The following is a 26888-nucleotide window of genomic DNA, read 5'->3' as shown; positions in this document are numbered from 1 at the left end:
AGTAACATTTGGATCTCACCGTCGTTAGAGTCGCCACATCGTCCCCTTGTCAGATCTGAAGTTTGTTTGCCGTTCGGGTGTTGGGTGGAGGTGTTTTAGGTACTATTCATATTCGGGTACTGTTCATCGGCACTGTTAACGGTACTGTTCACGTGGTACTGTTCATGCCGGGTACTGTTTTCTGATTCTGTGTTTCTTTTGTTGCTATCGTTTTGGGTTGGTTGTCCTTATGGTTGAAGTTAAAACCACCACCGTAACTGATGTGATTCCTATGATGACTAAAATCACGGAACACAAATTGAATGGATCTTCCAATCAGGAAATTTTGATATCTGCAGATGAGTATGCACAATTCATCCAATACCAGACATCTCTAAAATCATCTAATTCCTCCTCTATCACTGCAATTGCCGAGTCAGGTAACTCTACTGCATGTCTTGTGTCTTCATCCTCCAAATGGGTTATTGATTCTGGTGCTACCGATCATATGTCAGGTAATTCTACCATTTTATCCAATCTTGAGTCTCATACATCGCCTTCTTATGTTACTCTTGCTGATGGCACTAAATCTTCAGTCATGGGTTCTGGTCATATCAACTTAACTCCTTCTCTTTCTGTATCCTCTGTGTTGTGTCTCCCTAAGTTCGCATTTAATTTGCTTTCCGTGAGTAAACTCACTCGTGCATTGAATTGTTGTGTCTCATTCTTTCCTGATCACTATGTTTTTCAGGATCTTTCGACGAAGCAGATTATTGGTAGAGGGAGTGAGTCAAAGGGTCTTTACGTCTTGGATTAGCAACTATCTCGATCTCCTCGATCTCTGGTATGCTCCATGCGTTTAACACCTTTTGATGTTCATTGTCGTTTGGGGCATCCTTCTCTCTCGGCTTTGAAGAAGTTATGCCCACAGTTTCATTCTTTGTCTATTCTAGATTGTGAGTCTTGTCAATTTGCCAAACATCATCGTTTACCTACATTGTCTCGAGTCAATAAACAGGCTTCGTCCCTCTTTGAGTTAGTCCATTCAAATGTTTGGGGTCCTTGTCCTGTTGTGTCTAAGTCTGGCTTTAAGTATTTTGTTACTTTTATTGATGATTTCTCTCGTACTACTTAGTTATTTTTAATGAAGAGTCGTTCAGAATTATTTTGTATTTTTTGTGCATTTTATGCTGAAATTCAAACTCAATTCAATACTTCCATCCGTATATTGCAAAGTGATAATGCTAAAGAGTATCTCTCTAGGGAATTTCAATCTTATTTGTTACAAAAAGGGATTCTTCATCAGTCCTCTTATGTTGCCACTCCTTCACAAAATGGAGTTGTTGAAAGAAAAAATCGACATCTTCTTGAAGTAGCCAGAGCCCTCTTATTCCAAATGAAGGTACCTAAATATTTTTGGGCTGATGCTGTATCCACTGCTTGTTTTTTGATCAATCGCATGCCTTCCTCCATCCTTCATGGTGATATCCCTTATAACATTTTGTTTCCCACTAAATCTTTGTTTCCTATTGAGCCACGTATCTTTGGTTGTACTTGTTTTGTTCGTGATGTTCGTCCATAAGTTATTAAATCGGATTCCAAATCACTCAAATGTGTCTTCCTTGGCTACTCTCGACGTCAGAAAGGGTATCGTTGTTTTTCTCCTAATCTGAATCAGTATCTTGTGTCCGCGAATGTAACATTCTTTGAGTCCACTCTATTTTTTCTACTATCATTTGTTTATAACACCCAAGAGGAGAAAGATGACTTTTTATTATACACTGTTCGCTCTCTGTCTCCTCAGACTACTCCTACACCTTTCGCTCATGTGCCAGGTCGCCCTCCTATCTTTCATGTGTATTCCAGACGCTTAGAGGACTCTGACTCCGTTCCGCTGTCCGCTTCTTCGTCGACCGATCCTGCTCCCACTGATCCTTCACTGTCTGATTTGGATTTGCCCATTGCTCTTCGCAAAGGTAAACGTACTTGCACTTATCCTATTTCATCTTGTGTCTCTTATGATCAATTATCCTCCTCTTCTCGTTGTTTTGTCACTGCTTTAGATTCTATTTCAATTTCCAAAACTGTTATTGAGGCTTTGTCCCATCCTGGTTGGCGTGCTGCAATGGAAGAGAAAATGATGGCCCTTGACACTAATGGTACTTGGGAGTTGATGTCCTTGCCCCCAGGAAAGCGGGCTATTGGGTTTAAATGGGTGTTTGTAGTGAAAGTAAACCCTGATGGATTTATTGCTCGCCTCAAGGCCCGTTTAGTGACCAAAGGTTATGCACAAACTTATGAAGTTGACTATTCTGATACATTCTCCCCAGTTGCCAAGCTCGCATCTGTCCGATTGTTTATTTCCTTGGCGGCTACTCATGATTGGCCTTTGCATCAATTGGATATTAAAAATGCTTTTCTTCATGGTGATCTTCAGGATGAGGTTTATATTGAGCAACCACCTGGTTTTGTTGCTCAGGGGGAGTCAGGTAAGGTTTGTAAACTTCAAAAATCCCTTTATGGCTTGAAACAGAGTCCTCGGGTATGGTTTGGCAGGTTTAGTGAGGTGGTCCAACAGTTTGGAATGAAGATGAGTAAGTGTGATCACTCAGTGTTTTATAGAAATTCTGATAATGGAGTAATTCTGCTTGTAGTATATGTGGATGATATCATTATTACAGGAAGTGACATTGCTGGCATCACATCCCTAAAAGAATTTCTTAAAACACAGTTTCATACAAAGGAATTGGGTTCCTTGAAATATTTCTTGGGAATCGAAGTTATGCGGTGTAAGAAAGACATCTTCTTATCTCAAAGAAAATATGTTCTTGATTTGTTGGCAGAAATAGGAAAATTGGGTGCTAAGCCTTGTAGTGCCCCAATGACCCCTAACTTTCAACTTATCACAGAAGACAGTGAGCCATTTGCAGATCCTGGAAGGTATAGAAAATTAGTTGGCAAGCTGAATTATTTGACGGTGACTCGTCCTGATATTGCATATTCAGTGAGTGTGGTAAGTCAGTTTATGTCTTCTCCTACTGTTGCCCAGTGGGATGCTCTGGGACAGATTTTTTGTTACCTTAAAGGGGCCCAGGGCGAGGCCTATTCTATGGTAACCATGGGCACTCAGATATTGAATGCTTTTCTGATGCTGATTGGGCAGGCTTGAAAGTTGATAGGAGGTCAACTAATGGGTATTGTGTTTTTGTGGAAGGTAACTTGGTCTCATGGAAAAGTAAAAAGCAAAATGTGGTCTCCCGTTCTAGTCCTGAATCTGAATATCAAGCCATGGCATAAGCCGTTTGTGAAATCTTGTGGGTACGTCAACTGTTGGAAGAAGTTGGGTTCACAAATTCGATGCCTGCTAAGTTGTGGTGTGATAATCAAGCAACTATCCACATTGCCTCCAACCCAGTATTTCACGAGAGGACTAAACACATCGAGATTGATTGTCATTTTATTCGTGAAAAGGTCCAACAAAAGATAATATCAACAGGACATATCCGAACTGGAGAACAATTAGGAGATATTTTCACTAAAGCTCTTAATGAGACTCGAGTTGATTATATATGTAACAAGTTGGACATGATTAACATTTATGATCCAACTTGAGGGGGAGTGTTATAAGCTATAGAAAGTAAATATGTTAATATAGGAAGTAAATATTGATAGATGGATCAGTTGCTTAATCTTAGGGATTGTACGCTTGATTTTTCTTTCTATTTAGATACTGTCTCTCATGTATAAATAGATTGTAATCTCTATTGTGAGAAAATAACAAATATTATATTTCTACAACAAGCAAACAAGACATTAGCAAAGCCTACAAGTGTGTTGAATGGAACTATCTTGAGCATATGTTATGGGTTTTCGGCTTCCACAAACAATGGATCTCTTAGGTTATGGAGTGCCTTACTACCGTGTCTTATTCCATCAATGTCAATGGTCATAGAATAGAAACCATCTTCCCTTCTCGCGGTATCCGACAGGGAGATTCCATTTCATCCTATCTTTTCCTGCTACGTGTAGAGGGGCTTTCCTTCAACTTGCAAAAATATGTTCTTTAAGGTATTAAGGTTTCAAGGCATGGACTTAGTATATCTCACCTCCTTTTTGTGGATGATTCGGTCTTATATTCACATGCTACCATGTCCGAGGCTATTAAAATTCATAACTGTTTGATGGGTTATGCAATTGCAAGCGGCCAGACAATTAATTATGGAAAATCTTCTATAGCCTTGAGTCCAAATACTCCAAGAGATATCAGAACTTGTATTGCATGGATTCTAAATATAGCTAACACTGAAGGTAAAGATATATTCTTGGGTCTCCCATCCTCAATAGGTAGATCAAAAAAGCAAGCTTTTGCACACTTTAAAGAAAGAATTCGTAAGAAAGTCTCTTGCTGGAAAGAACAATGCTTGTCAAAGAGTGGCAAGGAAATTCTTATTAAGTCCATTGCCACTGCTATCCCTAGCTATGCTATGTCTTGTTTCAAATTTTCCTCTACCTTTTGTAAAGAGATCAATGCTCTCCTCTCTAACTTCTGGTGGGGTCAAAAAGTGATCAAAGAAAAATTCATTGGATTGGTTGGAATAATCTCTGTGAACCCAACCGTTGTGGTGGGTTTGGTTTTCGAGATCTTGAATGCTTTAATTGTTCTCTTCTTGCTAAGCAAGGGTGGAGGCTCATCTCCAGGCCTAATGCTCTTCTCACCAGGATTTTGAAAGGGAAGTATTACCCTTTTAGATCCTTCTTTCAATTTGAAAGGGAAGTATTACTCTTTTAGATTCTTCTTTCAAGAAAGATAAGGGAATTACTCTTCCTAGAGATGACAGAGTATCTTTTGGGGAAAGTGTGTGCTTGAAGAGGGCTGTCGATGGCCAGTAGGCACTGGTGACTCTATTAATTGTAAGAATGAAAAGTGGATTCCTCAGTCATTCCCTCATTTACCTTTGATTAAAGATGATCATTATCCCTCGGTGAATTGGGTCTCTCAACTTATCAATCTCTCCTCTCAGTCTTGGAATCTTCATACACTCCATCAGTATTTTTAGCTTGAGGAAGTTAACAAAATTAGAGCTATTCCGTTATCTATTTTTCCCCGTGATGTTTGGTTGGTTTGGCATTACAATAAAAAGGGTGCATTTACTATCAAATCTAGATGCTTTATGGCTCGAAAATTTCTCCTTGTTCGGTATAATCCTAATGGAGATCCAGGTCCTAACACGCTATAGGCCAATTCTGTGTTTTGGAAGAATTTTTGAGAAATTAGACTTCCTTCCAAAATCGTGGCTTTTATTTAGAGCTTTTTAAGAGAAGGTCTTCCTGTTAATGAAGCTTTGCATCACTGGATTTCCCTTTTTCCACTTGATTGCTCTTTTTGTGGGGAGATTGAACTTTTTCAGCATCTGTTCTTCCACTGCCCGAGAGTCTTGCCCATTTGGTTATACTCCTCTCTTCGGTTCAGATCGCTTATGGTAAACCAATCTATGCTTTACTGTTGGAATTAAAACTTTATGACTCTCTTTAATTAAAATAGTACGAAAGAGTTTTGTTTCTTGGTTGGGTTCCTTTTATGGTATATTTGGAAATCAAGGAATGGTTGCATTTTCAGAGGTGAGAGGACAGTTTCCAACATGTGATTGATTGTGCCTTACATTTATTGGAGGAGTATGAGTTGAACCAGTCTTCTGTAGCCGTAGAATCCATACCTTCTTTTTCAATGCAGTGTTCTTAAAATTAATTTTGATGCTGCTTTCTTCAGTCATCAATAGAAAGGGGCTGTTGCTGCTATTGTTTGGGACCATCATGGTTTGTCTATTTGCTGGTCGGTACATATGCTGCCTGCTGTTTCTAGCGCCTTGGTTGCAAAAGCTTGAGCTTGTAGAGATGCGATTTTGCTGGCTAAGAATAGAGGTTTTTTCGTGTCTAGTTTGAAGGTGATGCTTTAGCTGTCATTTAGGCTATTAACAATAGGAATCCTTCCCTTGATATTTACACTTTAGTTGAAGATATCCTTTTGTCAGCTAATTTTTTTTATTAACGTTTGCTTCTTGTTTGTTAAGAGATCCGATAATGAGGCTTTTGTTAGCTAATTTTTTTGTTAATGTTCATTTCTTGTTTGTTAAGAGATCCAGAAACGAGGCTGCCCATAATTTGGCCTCTAAATCTTTGCTTGATATTTCTTTTACTTGCAATCTTTGGATGCAAGTCAGTTATATATCAGGCTTTTTGCCTTCTTGATTATTAAATGAATACACCATCTTTCATAAAAAAACATCATTTGGTTGGGGACTAAAAGCATCCTCTGCCCCTTTTTGGGGCAAAGAAACTAACCTATTCGGCAGCAATTAAATCTGATTTCAGGTAAAAAAGCAAAAAATAAAACAAGAAAAGTCTATCTTTAGATCAGAATTAGAAAGAAGTAAATAATCCAGTCGCTAAATTCTAAATTGTTTGAATTAAAAATTGAAAATGACTGAATTGAAATGATTTGATTTATCGATTATAATCAAAAAGTGCAAATCCTTGCTAATTAAGAATATCAGTTTCATTTTCTGGAAAAAGAAATGCAACGTAACAAAAAATGAAGAGAAATTATATAATACTTCAATAATAGGATAATATGCTATAAAAAACCAATAAAAATGACACACATGCATATATGTGTGGCTACTCAACTCAGTTTTATTTTTTATTTTTTGAAAACTTTTATCTGTGTAATTAAAACAATTTTTTACAATAAAAAATAACTACTTTCGTTTGAGATGTGATCTTATCATTTGTTTGCCATATTGTGCATCTGTAGCAGGTTATAATTTATCCAAAAGGAGTATTCAGTATAGGACTCAAAACTCTTAAAGCCAATTTGGGGATCAAAATTCATCCCATAACGGGTATATGCTGATTCTTAATCATGATGAAACTCATATAAAACACATTATAATTTATAATAATAATATAAAAACTTAATTTTATTTCATGAAAATCACTCAGATTTCTTATTTTAAAAAAAGTCACAAATTATTAGTTGTGTCCAATATATGTGCTCCTCACTCACTAGGTGTGGCCTCCACCATCCTTTATTCAAGAAATTTAAATTTTTATGATATCATTTCCCACAAAAATCATCAGTGAGCAAGCGGCAACAGCCTATATTTAGCAAACCCAATTCATCCTTCTACTTTCAGCCTCATGAATCAGAGCAAATTTCAGCCAAAACCCAGCTCCTTCTCCTTCTTCTTCTCTCTCCCTTTCCTTCTCCCTTTGTATCTCTCTCCTCTAAGACTCCGTCAAACTCAAACCCCTCCTTCCTTCCCTTCTTATGGGTCATCATCAACCTACAGCCCAAAAGCACCACCTTTTTTCTCTCCCCATTATAATAAAGAATGAACTCGTGTATGCAGTATCTTTTATTGTCATCTTAATCTCACCATTCTTCGTCTTCTATCTTCTAGATCCTTTTGAGCCTCACCAACTTTATCGTTTTGGTTTCCTATCTCAAATCCTACTGAACAATAAAACATCAACCTGTGACTACTCTTCTGGTTTCCTATCTCAAATCCTACCGAACAATAAAACATCATCCTGTGACTACTCTCATGGACGATGGGTTCGGATGACAGTTGTTACAAATTTCAATCATAGGATGAAACCTGCCCATTTCTCGATCCCGGCTTCCGGTGCCGTCAGTGTGGAAGGAAAGACGTAGAGCATCTCAACTGGCGATGGCAGTCTGAAGGATGTGAAATACCGAGGTATGTATAGAGGGAAGCTTCTCTCCTCGCGCAGATTTGGTTTGGGTTGGATAGCTATTAATGTTGCATGCATGCTTTTGCATGGTTGGGTTATTAATTAGGGTATGAGGTTTGAGGAGAATTGCAGTGTAAATAGAGAAGTGGATTATGATCACATACATATTGTTCATCACGAAAGGGTCAGAATTTTAAATGAACCGTAATTAATATCCTTCCTACTCTATCCTTTATAAATTAACCACCCAACAGGCATTGGAAACGTATCATTCTATCCTAATAATGTCCCATTTAGGTCACACTACAATCAATAATTAGCATGTAAATATTGTACTATAATTTTGTCTAAATATTATGTGTTAATGTAAAGTAATATCATGTTTCATAGGTTGATTGAGAAGATAAATAAGTAAAATCAATATTAGGACATCCAGTTTAAGTTTCCTTGTACCTTTAAACACAGATTTAATGTGAGCGAGCTTCTGGAGAGGAGCAGGAATGGGAGGATAGTGTTTGCTGGAGACTATTGGAAGAAACCAATGGGAGTCCTTGCTATGCATGTTAGGCCAAGCAGTTCCTAACAAGTCAACAATATATGAACAACATGGAAAACCCATAACTCAACACAAGGGCTTCCTCTCTATGCTTTTCAGTGAATACAATCTCACTGTCGAATACTACAGGGTCCCCTTCCTAGCAGTCATTGGTCGCCCCCCACTCAATTCTACTCAAGTTAAAATGACTCTTAAAGTAAACCCATTGCATTGGTTCTCCAGAAAGTGGGTGGGAGCAGATATTCTGGTTTTCAGTGGAGGCCATTGGTGGAATGAAGATAAAACAATCAATTATGAGCTTCTGTTCCTTCCTCCTACCTGGGATTTATATATAATATACGAATGTTGAATTAACTAATTGTACATTTTTTTGTGTGTGGTCAGGGGCTGCTATTTTGAGGATGGAGGAAAAGTAAATACGTCGACGACTGCGATGGAGGCATTTCAGAGATCTCTGCAAACATGGAAGCCCTGGGCAATACAGAATTTAGATCCTCTATAAGTCGCAATTTCTTTCGTAGCTTCTCTCCTGTACATTACAGGTCAGTATTCTCAACTTTCAGGAAAAGGGAAGAGAGAGTTAGGGTATCTTAGCTATTCAAAGCCTAAGCATAGATTGTCTTTCCAAGTTTTAATGAGTGAAACTGCAGGAATGGGACATGAAATACTGGGAGTGGGTCGATGTGACGTGGATATGAAACCGGAAACAAACTATACGAATCTGGAACCTGAGCCAGTGAATAATCAATTTATTTCTGATATATTTAAACAAATGGAATTGGAATACAGAAATAGCAAAGTATTTAAACATCACACATCTGACACAGTTCAGGTTTGATGGTCACCCTTCAGTCCACCGCGAGCTAGGCACTCCAGTTCCTGCTCCCCAAGACTGCAGCCACTGGTGCTTGCCGGGTATACCAGATGTATGGAATGAAATTCTATATGCTCATTTACTGTCAATGGGATTCAAAACCAAGTGATATTACCTGGACAGAAAAGCAAAATGGACAATTTCTTGGTTGCTTGCATTGCAAGTTCTGTAATATTGTTTGGCTGCCTCTAACTAGGCTAATTCCTTTTCATTCTCATTGGCATCAGCTTCACTGGTTTCCATTTCTCTCACTTTCTCAAGCTGCCTCAAGAGCTCCAACCTTTCTGGTCCATAAGTGGAAGGGATCTGCGAGCATAAGATTTGACTCGATAGTAAGAGACTTGACACTCTTATGATAATTTAAATGAGAGTATTATGGTTAGAAACACAGACCAAAGCTGGCACATAGCGCTGGATAGCTGCCAACATAGCTGCATGTCCAACAGCAGTAACCTGCAGGAGATAAAATGTTCCTTCAATCAAGTAGAAGAAATAAATCATAATTATAGAATGTAGCACTGAAATACATTGAAGATTTTAAGAATGTATATGTGAAATCATTTGGAAGATTTTTATCTAATCCACTCACTTTCCCTTCAGAATCGTAAGTTGCATTATAAACAATAACAACGTTTTATCATGATGAAATTAACATGATAAAAAAAAAATAAATTATACTTTAGTCTCTGAATTATAGTATAATTAACAGATCGATCATTCTATTTTTAAAATCGAACACTTAAATCCCTCAGTTTTCAATCCATCCAACAAGTCGTCCTTCCATCCATTTTCTTTAAAAGGTTACCATTATGCAAGATTAAAATGTCTATTTTGCTTTTATAATTGTGACAATTTAAAACTGAATATTCAACAAATTTTAAACACTTACCAATGAGCTTTCATTGTTCCTAACTTTGCCAAAACTATTTGTTTAAACTCATTAATTAATATCACATATTAACAAGAAAAATTAGAAGGAAAAACATGAATATAGATAAAATTTCATTCTTACAAATACAAATGAAAATTAAAAAATTTCTCAAGTGTTTAAATCACACTCAACAAATTTATTACAGATTCATAAAGTCCAAATTTATATGATTCTATCAGAGATTAAGAGAGCCCAACTCATTATGTCTAGATTCAACAATAAAATAAGTGATTATGAGGAGCAAATGATTCAAAGATAGATTTATAAAATTTAAGTCCATTACACCCATATTCATCAAACCCATATGGACACACCCATAAAAAGATTGATTTATCGATCAAAACCTCAAGAACTCTAATTTGCAACTCATGAGAATTCACCTTGCAAGGTATTAGAGGATGATTAAACCTAGGTAATGGCAGTTGTAGAGGTCGACTGGAGCACGGTTGACTGTGGAGTATGATTGCAAAGAGAAGGAAGACGTGAGCTAAGAGAAGGAGGGATGAGGGAGATCTGTGAATAGATCAAATATTGGAATTGTGCAAAGGAAAAAGAAAATTGAAATAGTGTAAAATAGAAAAGAAATAGCTACATTTGCGCATCTGGAGTTTTTGGTTGAGAAAGATGAAAAAGAGAGAAATTAAGTGTGGAAGGGTAATATCTCTCTTTTTACCATATTAAATTAGTTGACTAATAGATTTTATGGATGAAAAGACTTTTGATTTGAACGGACTGAAAATTTAAGGATTTAAGTGCTCGGTTTTAAAAGTAGAGGGACCGATCCGTTAATTATGCTATAACTCAGGAATTAAACTGTAATTTACCCTAAAAAAATTCTAGCCAACAAGAAAAAGAAAAGATAAGTCTACCTGCAAAAAAAGTCTATTCTAGCCAAAAAGAAACAAAGTTAGTTCTAACATGGGACCTAAGGAAACATTTAATTACGTAATTATAATGACAAAACTAAAACTATCCATCAACAAGCTTATTGCCCTAATAGTTCACAATAAAAAGTTCAGTCTCTTAATTTTAGTGAAGAAAATTTCTTTTTATGATATTAAAATGCACCTAATACATACTTAAGAGTGACACTTCGTGTCTTCTTTTGCATCTGATACACAAAAGAAATTGTCCAGGCATAGGTGCCTGACTGTCTGACATGTGCAAAGGGGTGTTAGGCATGCGTTCATTGAATGATGCATAACCCTTCTTAGAAGTGCATGAGTGTTTCATCATGCGTGAACACAGGAGATAGCATAGGCATATATAAGAAGAGATAAGAGAACTTGAGAAAATTAGCATTTTGATATCCCCTGCTTTTATTTTCCTGTCCTTCAAGAGTGAATAGACTACAAATTCAAGAGCATAAAAAAGCATAATTTCTTCATGATGCACTTGTTCCGACTGCCAACTGATTTACTAAATATAATCCAGAAATTTGGGGAAAAAAATCAGTCCTTTTGATTTTAAACGGAAGTGATAAACCATGTCAACGTTGGGATGTGAAGTTTAGAAGCAAATGAGTCAGCATGTATTTAATAAAAACATGGGTATGAGAATTGTGAAATACAGTGATACATTGACGATTAAATGTCTATGCTTGCACTTACTGGAAGAAGCATTAGAATACCAATAGGAACAACTGAAGCCAAATCTGTCAGTGTTCTCTGGAGAACCTTTTTTTCTTTTTCTGTTATCTCATCTCCAATCAAGACTCTCCTCAGCAACCCCATTGCAGCAGCAACATCAATAGCTAGAAGCTGAGTTCCTTGCAAGACATCCTGCTCATTTTTACCAGATATTCTGACTGAGAACTCAACAAAAAGAATATTGTTGGAAACCTGAATAATACATTATATACCTTATTGTAGTAAGGTGGACAAGAATTCCTCCACCCCACCCCCCCCCCCCCCCCCCAAAAAAAAAAAAAAAGACATTTGAAACATCAATTGGCAGAAAGAAAATTAAGTTGTAGTGATATTTCTAACAATAACTCAAAAGAAATTAAGAGTAATTTGTTGAACAAGTGCCTATTGTCCCTACATGTACTTATATGAATAAACAAGAGATAAAGATAAATGGCCTTCTTTTTCATCCTTTTAGTTTTTTCTTTTAAGGAAGAGAAGTCGCATGAACAAGAGGTCAACAAGAAGAGCCATAAATACAAAGTTATAAATGAGATAAAGATTGTTAGGTAGTTGCCATAATTTGGCTACAAGTGTATTGACTATTGAACCTTTCCCCAAAAAGGACCTACCAGAATAGACTATTGAGAACAGACCATAACAGTATAGCATCTTCAAGTCCAAAAACTGCAACAGCGCGCGTGTGAGAGAGAGAGAGAGAGAGTTGATAGCTGGAGTTGGGCCTCATCGTTCATGCATTTAATTTTCTTTTTTTATACGAAATTTCATTTTATGCTATCACCTTATTCAAGTCAATTGATTCTCATTATATTAACAAACTGCAAGGCATTCAAATTTCAAGCTGACGCAACATGAAGCATGAATAAATTAAATCTAAAAATGATTTTTCATTGGAGCTTAAAAAGATAATAACAGACATATCAGAATTAAAGGGATAGGTATAAAAGTTTTTGTAAATTTTACTCTCAGAAGAGAGGTCATGCAATTGAACTTGAAATTATGAATTTTTTATTCATCCAGCCTTCAAATTAACCAGCCACCAGATTCTAGCAATTCAGGAAGAGATACAATGTAAAAAGAACAGATGAACTGAACCTAATATTTAACCCAGCAATAGCATAGGCTTGAAGCCACGGTCACAAACTCACAATACTATACTAACTATTTATAAATGGAAGTCCTCCTCATACCGTGCTAGTTTCCTTCAACTTGTCCAATGATTTTGCAATGACATTTTCTTTCTTTTGAACTTGGACCAATTGAGCACTTCCAGCATCATCATGGTAATTAGCAGTGTCATCAGTCTCTTTAGAGTCCTGAAAAAGAAGCACATCTAACTAATTAGAAATGTTGCCACGAGCAACCGCATGTGTAAATAAACCTGATCATGTACTAGCTTGAATTAAATAATTGATATCCTTTTAAGGGGATCCATCTGAAGTCTGGCAAAACTTCTTAAGCAATTAGGCGCAAGGTCCAGATTATGATCAAGTCTGGTGACAAGTAAATGATCTCGATAATTGTTTGTATAGAAGTACAGAAAGCAACAGTTCTTTTATTTATTTATTACCTTTTTTGGTCAAGAAAAGAATTTAGTTAAGGGGGACAAAAAAAGAATTTATATCACTAGCGAGAAAATAAGATGGATAAAAAGGTCATCACTTTTCCAGTAGCCTTAACTGGAACATCACAAACACAAGGCCAGTTAACAATGTTCCAAATTTGTTACCAATATTGTGCAAAAGAATAATCTTGGTTATCAAAATTATTCAAAGTGTCACGGAACTTCTTGTATGCAAGAGATAACCAATATCACAGTATCATATAGATAGTGGTCAAAAGCATGAGCTGCACCTCTTCATTTTCAGATTGATCAGTGCTTCTTTGGACCCTTTTTTCTAGTTCAATTAGCTCATTCCTTAGAAGTTCGAAACGGAGGATGTCATTTGATTCTGACTCTGTAACACCTGCATTCGAAGTATTCTGCCCAATGTGTTCATCCCCCTGCATTCACCAAACTTATAGTACATGATCTTCCATTACAATGAAGTATACTAATTTCCAACAGCAAAATATCTACTTCAACTCCTGGAATTCATTCCATGCAATCAAAACAGGCAAATCGTTCAATTATATAAGCAAAGTTAATCCATTCCACAGGACAGAGAACTAAAAGCCAGAACTAAAAGCCAGAGCTAACAGAATACAACCACATATCAATTGAAGTTATTGTATTTTTAGTTCAGTGAGTTCTATCGCTTGTATAAAACAACTAATTATACTGCTCAATTCCATCAGCATAGAAGCCAGACTTCAGTATTTGATTATGCACATGCGGAACACCAAACAACAGCATATAATTTACTTATATCAGAACATCATAACAACAAATTAAAACTTATTACTTAACAATAAGCAAAACAGAAATAATCAGCAGTTCTGCATAAACAAGTAGGATATCAACCCAGGTGAATTTGTAGGACTGTAAAAAATTTCTAATAGTTGTATGTGCCACAGGAGGAATAATATTGCCATCAAGCTCACACTTGAACTTGAGGAACAAATTGCATAGCCTTGACACAACATTATTGACATCTGTTTTAACTCAACAGTTTTCCAAAGCGCTGCACAGAGTAAAGCTTAACCTATTGATTGAACATAATGGGCAAACAAGAGACTGACGAGACCTACCATTCCGATTACATTATGAAACATAGTGTTATTATAGGAAGAGCACATTTTAGAAACTGGCTGCATGAAGGAATTCAACTACTGATTGAGCAACATAGCCTAGTCCATCGTATTTCTAATGAATTTCTAGAACAGACAAGGGTGATATAGACTTATGCCCTCATGTAGGCATATGTAGTAATTACTTCAATTGGTGTCAATCTGTTGCTTATGCTCAAGGAATTGCATATCATAATGTTTTGATGTTAAGGATTTGTTAAATGTATTTGATGGAGAAATGAGAATTATTAAGGTAAGTTAGAAGATTAGATGCTTAAATAATTAATAAGCACATTATGAAGGAAGTGCATACAGATCCATCTGTCACTGTGAGGTCAGGATCAGACTTCTTGGTTTGAAAGCGCACAAAGAAGTTCCACACTCCTCTAGATTTACTGGCAAAACAAAATGAAAGAGAGAGAGAGAGAGATAGAGAAGGTGGATATGTTAGCATAAAACAAATCAAACTATTGGCAAAAACAGCTCACACTGACAGCAAATCACATACCTGTTAGTCCTATCCAATCTCATCTTGGCAATATTCCTTCTTTTCCCTTTTAAGTATGCTTGCTGCTCACTAACAGAAGACGGCGAATTACTTTCATCATCACCCTTGAAGATTAGTACCAAAGTGTCAGTAAGTACCAAGACCATTAACAAACTTTAACAAAGATCAGAACCATTGTATTATGGGCACTGAATTGCAAAGATACTGAAAGAAAAAAAGAAGCAAAATGAATTGGTTTACACTCTTTCAAATTAAACAATATAACATATTATATTAGCTGATTCGAAAAAAAGGAGGAAGAAAGAAAGAAACCAGCACCACCCTAAAACATGCAGGAAAGTTTACTTCCCTATTTGGATTTTTCCAAAGCTGAGGAATTGAAATAAGAGGAAATGTGTAGTGCCTCCATATTACTAACAGAAACAATAAAGCTGAGGAATTGAAATAAGAGGAAATGTGTAGTGCCTCCATATTACTAACAGAAACAATACAACCAAACTGTTAGTAATAACCTAACACAGTCATTAAGCAAGCTTCAATCAAAACCACAAAACCATGTTTACAAAATGATAAAACCATAATTTAGAAACGTAAAATATGCTAACTTGAGGGGCACATGCCTACCTATATGCATACATGTGTATATGGAGACACAACTACAAGTACACACAACCATGAGTCAAAGGAAGTGCGCACAACGGTAATCAATATGCGATTACATGTTCCATAAAATGCTGGAATGAAAAGAGGGAGGGGGGAGGGGAAGTCACCTGAAGGGAAGCAGCTTTTGCTCTGAAAGATGCCTCCAGAAATTCAGCCTCTTTCTTAAGTTTCCTTATTTTCTCAAGATCAGAACAAGCAGCTTTTAATTGCTCTTTTCCAGAATTAGCGCTTGATACATGCAGCTCCTGAAGTAACTTTTCTAGTCTTATCATAGATTCTTCAACACTCTCCAATGCCTAACACCAAAAGGTATGGCACAGTAAGCAGCCATTCAACAAATTCCAAAATTCAAAGCAGACAAATGGGGAGGATAAAGCTATTTCTACAGCTAAACAAATATGAAAAATAGCCTCATCAATCTTATTGCATTGGTAGGGCTTAATCTCCCTTGTGTCTTTAACTTTTTGGCTAACTTTTATCCGTCACTCCCCATGTGAGTTTGCCTCCAAGAAATGTATATCAACAATTAAAACATCCAGATCTGATTACCAGCCAAAGTCATTGTACTATTCACTATATCAGGTTTATACCCTAATGCTCATTTTTCCTCCGTTTAGGGAAAAAATTCCATCCAGGTTATCTGTAGGGATGCCACTTCAATAGTATCAATTATCAATACTTGCATCAACAAAGTGGGATATCCATTGAGGATAAGAAGAGAACTTTGGAAATGACCACATAACGTTCAACTTGCACAATTATTCTTGTCCAAGAAATTCTGTGCATTTGCGCCTACAGATTTCCTCAGTCGATAAATGTTGTTATTGGTTATGAGAGGTTCCCACATGGGATTGTCGAGACATAGTATGCAGGTCTGCTTGTGAGCATCTTATCTATCTCTGATCCAATGGTACAGTATTTGGCAGGATAAATTGGTCAAGGAATTGCATTACCAGTCCTGCGGAAAAGCATTAACCACCCTAGAATTTTGAAATAACTTAAATTGAAGCAGCAGTTACATACTCAATACAGTTGTAATTCTATACATATACATGCATATAGAAAGACAGAGTAGATTCTGAAGCTTCCCTTTTCTTTCTGTTGGAATTAATCAGATTTTTCCTTAATTAATGGGATATGTCTCATTGAAAAATCTCATGCTTATGAGAAAATTATGAGATTAATTAGCAAAACCTTAGAAGTGATTTATGATTCATTGATAGAATTCATATATATCATGTACCTTCCATTATAAATATGGAGTTCCACTTCTATGTAATACGAAAACTATGTTACTTAGGCTCAAGTATAGATGTCGGAAATGGATACAAATCCATGTGTCAGATTTGTAAATTTGTGAAATAGAATTATGGAAATATGGATCAAATTCTAGACACGAATGCTTGCATACATTATATAAATAAAAATAAAATAGAATAAATAAAATTGCCATCATAATTATTGTCTGCATGGATTAATATTTTCATTAAAATTAATCAATATGATTATTTTTTTAACATAATACACATTTCAAGATTTAATAATAATATAATGCTAATAGTTAAAAATTAATAATATTTAACATTTCCTAATAGTTATCCTAAAATTAAGATTTCGCAGTCCGTTGACACAGTTTCTTCATAGGTCACTACAAAAATTAAGATAGAGAAACAAAAGTAAAAAATTTGTTCACACGTGAATCCTGGCATGCCTGCCACCTAAACCGTATAAAGTAGAGAATGAAAAGGTTGTCCAATTTCCAAGGATTCATTTAAGCCTGCAAAAAGGAAAAGACAATTTGATTTCCCAGGGCATCATTTACACATATGCCTCTCCTTCTCCTCCTTTTGCATCACTGCTCCTTGCATTGCTTATTCTTTGATTATTTTTTTATTATTAAGCTTTTGCTTTCATATTTCTAGACTTACTTGTTTCCACGGAAAGGAAATATTAAAAAAATGAAATAGATATTCGAATCCACTATTTCAGTGGATCAAAATGCATGCCCAAGCATTTTGATAAGCACCCTCTTCATATGGTCTCTCTACTAGGCGAGTCCAAATTCATGAAGGTAAATCAGATTCATAATTCATATCGTATCTTGTATCGTCTCGACACGAGTATGGCAAGGAAATATCACGAATCTGAGTATTAAGGTATGAAAATAACACAAGTGTTTCGCCTTTCGAGAAATACTCTTTTGTGTTTTGCCTTTCTCTATCCTCTCTTCCTTCCTCTTCTCCTCCTTACTATCTTTCTTCGAACTTCACATGGTATCAGAGCTTTAAAATTATGGGCCTCCTTTTTCCTTTCATCCCACATAAAAATTCCTGTTTCCTTCTTCATAGTTTCAAAGTTGGGTTTGAAGTCCTAGCTTACTTTTCCTCTTCTTGTATTGTTTTGTTGGGAATTTTCATTGTATTGTGCATTAATTATTCTTTTTCTAGTAATTAAGCATTTTGATGATTCTTTCTTTACTCTTCCTTCTTTGCAGCGGAGGGTTTGAGTCCTAAAGCTTACTTTCTCCTTGTAGATTGAGTCTCAAAGTTATGGGTTGGACTCCAAGATATTTTTCTTGAAATCTCTACCTTTCTTAATTTTCACATGGTATTAAAAAGAAAAGGAAATGCGAGAAATAAAAGAGTGTTTGATAATAATTTCATGACTTCAGCAAAAACCTCATAAGGAAGAGTGTCAAATTAAGATTTTCCTTAATTGATGAGATATGTCTCATTGAATAATCTTATGATTATGAGAAAATCGTGAGATTGATTAGCAAAATCTTAGATGATTTATTGATAGCATTCCATATATATCATGCATCTTCTATTATAAATATGAAGTTCAACGTAATATGAAAACAACAGAAATTAATAGAAATGATCTCTTCCTTTTCTCCTCGTTACTTTCTTTCTTAAAACTTCACACTTTCAAGTCCTTTAGGATGTGATGACTTCCTGCTTTAGATATACAATTTCAGGTATAATTGCCTAGACAAAGGGGGTACTAGTAGTTTTCTTCTACGATTCCCCCAGTTTTAATATGTATAGTTTATCAACTTCCCCAGTTAATCTTCCCCTCCCTACCCCAAAAGAAATATCTTCAATACACTACTGTTGGTTTTAAAAAAAAAAAAGAAAAGAAAAAAGAAAATGTTCATCCAATTGTGAAGAGTATACATATATTTTTTTCCTTTATAATTGCAAAGTATTTCACTCCCAAGTTATCTTAAATTTTTATCATCAATTTGTAACTAACGAGGATAAAAATGTTAGGTTAACATTGAGAACCACACAAAGCAAGCAAACAGTAAAAGTACAGCCATCATGGTAAACATGTTCACTATTTACCCAAAAAGTGATAAGGCAAAGCCACATGTTTAGCGTTCCAACATCAACAAGAAAATTTGTACAGTTTGGATTTGGAGTGAACTTCAGTTTAAAGGGGAGGGGCAAACCTTGTCAAAAGAATCCATCTCTTTGGCTATTGGTGAAAAAATTCCAGATCCTGTTCTATCAGCAACATTGTTATTGCTTTCTGTCATTTTCCTGCAACATACTTTCTTTAATCGTAATTTGCTATGGCTAATAGGTTCAAGCAAATTATTATAGAAAATAAGCACATACCACGCAAATTAAAAGTGACATCTAACATTTCTTCACTAAGATTCTACACCATCATTATTTTCTTATTAAAAAAAAAAAAGATGGAATGAATGTTTGAAGGGGGAAATGATGTACAGTTGCATACAAATGTGAATTAAATGTCTGAAAATGTCACTACAAAATGTAGCTTAAAATGAAATTTGAGCAAATCCCACTGTTGATTACTTTCAGGTACCCATGGAATCAATAGTAAGTTAGTAACATCTAGAAAATTTTAGCTTTCTCATGTTATCTTGATATATCAAACTTTTGCCACTAAAAACATGTGCACCACATCCATAAGACAAGTTTACTCCTATGTGCATGAGCGTGCATGAGCAAGCATGAGAGAGAAAGCATTAAGATTTTTTCTTCAGTAGCTTACCGTGCTATCCCCATTTCTTCCACGCACTCCATTAATTTGTTGTGCCTAGACAATGTTGAAAAAACCAATCATTCAACTTAATGACTCACCTCATATTTGCACAACTAGACACTTACCTACGGGTTGCGCTGATATTTTTATTTAAAAAATTATTAGTAAATGAATAATATAATACAATATATAAATTTAGAAAAAAAAAAGTAAAAAGTCTAAATATTAAGAACATCTCTTGCAATATTTATGAAAACTCTTGGTCATTATCCTTAAATATTTTTTATAAATATTTAATTGTTATAACGTTTAAGATTTGATAGTGGAGATTTTTAATGATGTATAAAGTTGGCCTCTTAAACAAGTTCACCAAAGAGTGACAAGTGGCATTCTATTAATTTTTTTTTTCATTTGTCCAATCCCCCACCCCTAAAATTTATACAGATATGCAACGGAAGTTAGTTAAATTACCCCCTGGACAAGAACCGCGCTGCCTTAACATGGGAAGGGTTCTCCAGCCATTTGCTGTATTTAATAAAGCTCTGCATCCAATAAGAGCAGACATCTAATACATGAGGGATAGCTTCAGCATTCGGAGGACCTTGTCGCTTTTTTCCATGGCCATGCACCGGTTTTGGATTGCTAAAATTTCCTGGATAGAAAGGAAGCCAGTCCAGCTCTTCACAAACTACCTGTAGAAAAGCATGTTGTGACTATTTCAAATTAACCACAACAGATTTGTTTGAAGGTAATAAATATACATGCTGACCTCTACATACAATTGGTATGAACTTATAGATGAAAGCTGAGGATAGTACAGCACACTACCCCCAATAAGGTACCTGCAAATAAGTCCAATCAAATGAGTTGCTAATGGGCAAAATATTTTTAGGGGGAAAAATGAGTCAACTACCTAATGAAGCCTTCAATAGGGTCATCTATGACATCAAATCCATTTGCAGAAAGAAAGGACCGTGAAGTTCTTCCTAATGCAATAAAGAATCCAAAAATAGCCAAATCCTTCTCCAAAACCTGCAGTTAGAAGAATCCCTTAGTACAACCTCAGCATTATTGAGATTTTATTTATCAATTGAAGTTCTAATAGCCACAATAAATAGTTTTCTAGGTTTAAAAATTGATATGCATATTTACTGAAATGTAGTTACAGATCAATTTCTAATATGTACATTGAACAGGCCTCAACTAATATGCTTATACTGCCTGTACTTAAACTTCAGCAAGTGGTCATTTTGAAGCTAAGTTGTTTCCATTGCATACTAAATTACTAAGCAAACTTTTCTTTCTTAGAGAGCCCAAATAACAAGAATAAATAATATTGCAACAATTCAAAATTAATAGAACAACAAAAGGCTAGCTACTTATGGTCTCTAATACTCTGACTCTTCATTTTGCCATACCATAACCATGTCCACACGACACTTCATGGAATACGACATTATGTGTCTGACACATTTTCGTGCATTCAGACACTTGAGTGACATATTTATGCAATAGTTAATAAAGCATTCTTTTCTCTCAAGATAAAGAGCACATATTTCGATAAAAAAATAGTTACCTGGTTGTATTTTGAATGATGTATTTGGTTCTAATTTGATCATCTATTTAGATTATATAATTATTACTATATAACTTTATATTTTTAATTCTAGTTTATTTTATATAACATAACATATCCAAGCACAGTGTCAAAACTTAGATCCACATCCCCATATTTCATATTTATAAAGTTGACAAGTCAAACATAGAGATATGCACTCATTTCTGAGTGCCCATATGTGGGTCCATGTAACATAGCTTATGGGGTTAATTAAACACACATTAGAGTGGCAGGTGAACGTACTGTGTTGTGTGTCAAATATAATGCATTTTTCTTTTCTCAGAAACTGGTAAACAATTTTTTAATTCATCTTTATCCTTTTTCCCTTGTCGTATTCTATCCTAATGTTCTACCAAACCAATAAAACATGTAACTGTGTTTAGTTTTTCTTTTTCCTTTTTTCCCCCTTTCTGCAACTCTTCCCATCACAACATAATATGTGTTACTAAGAGTTATGAGACTGATGCTGTACACTTTAAAGCTCACACTTCATCTTTAAATGCACATATCCAGAAACCCTTATTAAAGAGTATTTGCTGAAAACAGAAATAAGGTGAACGTAAACATAGTAATGCAAATCTGACCAATAGAGGCAGCAACTTCATGCAAAACTGATAAAGTTTGAAAAATATCGTTCCCAGGACCTCATTTCAGTAGGACCATGTTCAGGCAATGGCCATCAGTTGCTTTAGCACTAACCTCAATGCTTTCAGATGTTGTTAGTCTTGACCATATTCTCTCCCTATCTATAGCTTGTTGCAGCTGCTTCTCTATAAGATTAACCCAGAAAATGACCTCTTCTGAACTACAATCATTCTTCACTCTGCATGCAGCAGCTCGGGGACCAAAATGGACAAGAAATTCTCTGTGTAGGCCAATATCCCTTATATAATGATAAGCTTGGCGTATGGGAACGAGATCAACAAGCATGTCCATCAATTTGCCAGTTATATCTGAGATCATTGAAAAGAATTGTGGGCAAGAAACCTTTGTGGCACCAAGTTTTGTGATTGCAGCAATACAACTCAGTGCAAGCAAGAGGAGTGCAACATCACTTCCACTGCCCGAATCCAAGGACATGCCTTTACTCAACCTGAAAGAAAATCAGAGTAAATTTACTTCCATGCGGTTCTGAAATTTGTTACGAAACATTTAAGGGACAGTGTCAAGGTGCAATAACAGAGAATAGAAGCATACACAGCAGTAGCAGAAGTAAAGCGTGGGTCTCCTTCAAAATAATTAACAAATGATGCCACCACTGATGGGACTTGCTCAGACCAAAACCATTCATAAGCCTCAGGATGCTTCAAAGAAAGCTTTTCCCTCATCAAGCTCTCCAAGGGAGCAGATTGTCGCAATAAACTGCATTAAAAATTGTTAAACAGGCAGAAAAGTGACACCGATATATCAGTATAAATTAAAAACCATCATTCGGAAGAGACAACTATGCCACCAAAGATTTTTTGGAAGCATATATGTAAAATGACATATAGAACCTACATTTAAACAGCGCAGAACTACATATATGAAAATTTGAGTTCAATCAAACAGTCTCCATCCACCATGAATCACGAAACTTATCTCGAAATTCATATTAGTTACAAAATGATTTTGCAAGAAAATATTATAGAGAAACCAAGAGGGGGTGGGTGATTCTTCAAACTCACAAAAGTTACTTGGTGTACATACACATAAATTAATGTTATCGACTATATAAGATAATATCTTGAATAGAAAACAGAGCAGTGGAGTTGACAAGATTTTAGAAGCTTCAATACAAATAAGCAACAGAAGTGATTTTGAATGAAAATGTATGTTATCTAATACCTCTTTTTGACAAACATGTTTACGTCCCTATCTCTTCCTTCACCCCGGGTTGAAATCTCACACGCCGCTTGCAGTAGAGAATACACAGAAGCCTGAGAAATTCATGAAATATGAGATGGCCGAAATGACATTTGTGCTAAAATACTTAACTCAGAATCAAAATATTTTTCTCCAAAAGTTCACTTGCTATATAAATACAAGCACATATACAAAAATGCACACACATTGAAGAAATTTTGGTAAACGGTGCAGTAATTAGCAGTGAAAATGAAAAATGAACCCTTATCATCTACAGAGTCATCGCCACAAGGCAAGCCTCAAAAAAGGCTTCAAATAAATTTTTAAGGAACTGAATAGAATAAAATACACAAAAAGAAACCATTAAGGTTAGATGAAAATGGCAAGAACTTTAAATATTAGATTAATTATGTTAAGATCCATTAATGATGACTAACTAAATTATTACAATCATAAAGGTCGAAGTGGTAAAAACCACAGTAGAAGAAGATTTACAAGAGTTGTTCTCATTGTAACTACAGTCACATTCATTGTGAGGATATGGCTGATAATACTGACTATGGCCTCGCACATAATTGCACTGGGAAAATGCAGCAGGACAAATAAGGCAATGGTACAGCCAAGACCAGCAACAGTAACAGTACCAGTAGTAATGTGCAATTGGTAAAGCTAGCAATTCTGCTTGTGAGAACATCACATTATGTTAAAAATAAATGTTTATCACCACTGTTCTGTTTGTTAAAATAATGAAATAAGGGTCACCTATATGCTTTGACTGTAAAATTCCATACAAAGCCAAATAACATTACAGGATTAGCATCACACAAATAAATTAGATTTTTGTGTTCATGACAATTGAAGATGATTTTGAATCCATGTACATTAAAAACATGATAACATAATACTTCATTATGCTGACTTTGTGTATGCGTTGCTTTTCAATACAGGGACTAGGAAAGATAAAATAGCATGTCTGCTAAAAAATATCCAACAATTTATTGTTTTCCTTTTAAGAATGATAATCAACCTGGTAAGACAGTGTTTTCACCCATGCATTCCTGTCTACACCAAGCCAACCTGTTGAAAACCAGGATAATTTTGAAAGTAAACCCTGTCCTTTAATCGCCAGCTCAAAAACCCTAGCTGCATCATGTAAAGATTGAACAAGTCTATCACCATAATCTTCACTTTGCAGTGACTGATTGAGTTTGACTCTCAGTTCCTCTACATTAGAACTGGTACTTGCTGAGGGACTTCCATTAACAGTTACACCATCATCTGCGGTTGCGAAGCGAAAAAGGTGCCCTGCCCTTCTAGATTTACAATAGGTCACATTTGTATTCCTATATACAGAAAATCGATGATCAAATCTGTGGTAGTCATTCCCCAGAAAAGCAAGCCTCATAAGGCATCTTTTCTGTGAATTACCCCAAGTGCTCAATATGTAATCCAAGTGTCCCATTCTTTTGCAGGAAACGTGTGGTCCAATTGAATTTTGAGAAAGGCATGGATTCAAAGATCTGCAATTTGCAAATACAAAATCAAATATAAACTCTAAAAACTGAATTGGAAAAATCATGACATTCCACAGAAGTTGTGAGCCAAAGAGCTGTCACACAATGCTGCAGCAAAGTCTAACAAGGGTAACAAACCCCAATTTCCAGATGATAAATTGCAGCACCATTCATTTGTTCCTTTTACATTTCCTAATTGATTTTCTTACTTCCAATTTTTACCCCAGAAGCTAACAAGCAAATCCTCATATGTAAAGAAGAACCAGCAGCAAACACACTAAAACCTCAATGCAAAAGCAATGAGGATGGAATAGTATATTTGTAATCACTAATCGTGAAAGATGGGCAGTTGCCTGATCCCAAGTGCTCAAATTTAGACATGCTCTCATAGAAATTAACAAATTACCCTCCAAACAAAACATATTAGATAAAACAGAAACTTAAAAAAGGGAAAAAAATGTATGATTTTAGAATTTCAAAATTCCACATGAAGATAACGAAACCAAATTTCAGAATTTCCAAATGGTACAAAACAACACACACACAAGAAAAATCATCGCGACAATCGCAGAAGAAATTAACAATTCCAGCAACTTAGTGTTGATTCTCGTTGGTTAATATATTCCAAGCAAGATAGCTACAACTAGTAAACGTATTCATGAAATGTTATTTTGTTTAGCAGTTGACATGCACCGAGAACCGAAAGCAAAATATCGGCGATAGAAAAAAAAATCCTTGAAGTATTAATTTTCCTTCTCATACCCTCCCGTTTCATAGCATCCAAAGAAGAAGAGGAAGAAAAAAGAAATAGCAATTGACTCCAGGAACCCTAACAATCCTGCAACCATAAATATAATAGAGGATATAGAATAGAGGACCTTGAAGATATGAAGTTGTGATGCTGCAACTTAACTGCCGTAAACATGTAAAAATGGTGAGGAATTGAAAGGGAAAATCTAGCGATTGGCCGCAGGAAAATCAAGTGAAATAGCAGAAAAATAAGAGTGAAGCTAATGGAGGAAGACACTGCTGCGTTTGTTTCTCTCTCTCATTTGTTTTCCTTTTTTTTTTGGTATCTGTGGGTTGCAGCAGAAGGTGACGTGGCGGTGAGGGTTTATCCGTTTACGTGGAGACAGAAGCAATCACATAACAGACGTGGTGAATTGGAAACTGGTGAATGGTGATGGCGGATGAGTGGTAGCCACCAGACTAGACTACCCCGTCTCAAAACGACATTCCATTCCACCGTGTAAATGTAAAACTGTAAAATGTTATCTGGGTCGGGCGATTATTGTCTCGGTCAATAAGCCCATAGTCGATTTTCTGACCCAAAACCGCGGAGTAAATTTCATCGATTCTCCTCAGATTTAAGATGTAATAACTAGGGTGAGCATTCGGTCAGTTCGATTTAAAATCAAATCGAACTGAATAAATCAAAAATCGAAATGTTAGTATTTATAAAAACCGAACCGAATAGATTTTGGTCAGAAACCGAATCGAACCGAACCGATCTGATTCGGTTCGATTCGATTCGGATTGATCGGTTTCGATTTTTAATACTTTTTTTATTTTTTACACTTGATTTGTAATATTTTAAAATTTAATTAAAATATTTTAATGCTAATATGATTTAATTTTTCTATATTATTGAAAATAACATATTATTATCACTAAATCGGTTCGATTCGATTTTTTTAATTTTTTTCTGATCAAAATCAAACCGAACCGAAATAACCGAAATTTTTAAAATTAAAAATCAAATCGAACTAAAATGAATAAAAAACCGAACTGAATTTTAAAATTAATTCAATTCGATCAGTTTTTTCGATTTAAACCGAATATTGCTCGGTCCTAGTAATAACAGTACTAAGGACGTTAGCAATCCTCTCTTATTTTTTCAAATCAAAATCTCTCAATTCTCACAGTATTGGTAACTTCTTGTTTGTTTCTCCTATGGTATTGTGAGAGAGGAAAAGTAATTGCATTATTATGAATAGTTCGAAATCCATTTAATTGAGCATTCCAGAACTCTCTTGGTCAGAACCTGAAACCACCTGTAAGATCCATATGATCAGCTGGTCCAATAACATGTTCCCTTCCATCAACTAAACAAGTAATTTCTATGTTGAACTCGCGGGCAACAACAAAGAATAAACTATCCAGACTCAAGAACTGCCAGAATAAAGGCAATCTCACAACAAAACAGTATCCTTCCAAATCACATTTAACAATATTAGCCATCTTTAAGT

At 35.5% G+C, this 26888-nt stretch overlaps 1 protein-coding gene across 2 annotated transcripts; it reads right to left on the bottom strand.

Annotated features, from left to right (window-relative positions):
* Nucleotides 1–9002: 9002 nt before the first annotated feature.
* LOC110620458 lies at nucleotides 9003–25818 on the bottom strand. 2 transcript variants are annotated; one of them, XM_043958724.1, is made up of 18 exons: nucleotides 25518–25815; nucleotides 24153–24645; nucleotides 23108–23199; nucleotides 22478–22642; nucleotides 21980–22373; nucleotides 20576–20694; nucleotides 20432–20504; nucleotides 20134–20354; nucleotides 19672–19716; nucleotides 19100–19190; nucleotides 15750–15938; nucleotides 14980–15083; nucleotides 14785–14866; nucleotides 13596–13745; nucleotides 12932–13057; nucleotides 11706–11876; nucleotides 9558–9617; nucleotides 9003–9470 (listed from the first exon to the last, which is right to left on the bottom strand). In XM_043958724.1, the coding sequence occupies exons 1-18, from the start codon at nucleotides 25562–25564 to the stop codon at nucleotides 9357–9359; spliced, it is 2736 nt and encodes a 911-aa protein (XP_043814659.1). In that variant the 5' UTR covers nucleotides 25565–25815; the 3' UTR covers nucleotides 9003–9356. The 2 variants fall into 2 exon arrangements, with proteins under 2 accessions (XP_043814659.1, XP_043814660.1); XM_043958725.1 differs by lacking the exons at nucleotides 9003–9470; nucleotides 9558–9617; nucleotides 11706–11876; ... (1 more) ...; nucleotides 13596–13745; nucleotides 14785–14866 and having other exon boundaries at nucleotides 15025–15392; nucleotides 25518–25818.
* Between the last annotated feature and the right edge of the window lie 1070 nt (nucleotides 25819–26888).

The sequence above is a fragment of the Manihot esculenta genome, chromosome 8, assembly GCF_001659605.2.
Source record: "Manihot esculenta cultivar AM560-2 chromosome 8, M.esculenta_v8, whole genome shotgun sequence".
Classification (NCBI taxonomy): domain Eukaryota; kingdom Viridiplantae; phylum Streptophyta; class Magnoliopsida; order Malpighiales; family Euphorbiaceae; genus Manihot; species Manihot esculenta.
This window is presented reverse-complemented; position numbering and strand designations above follow the sequence as displayed.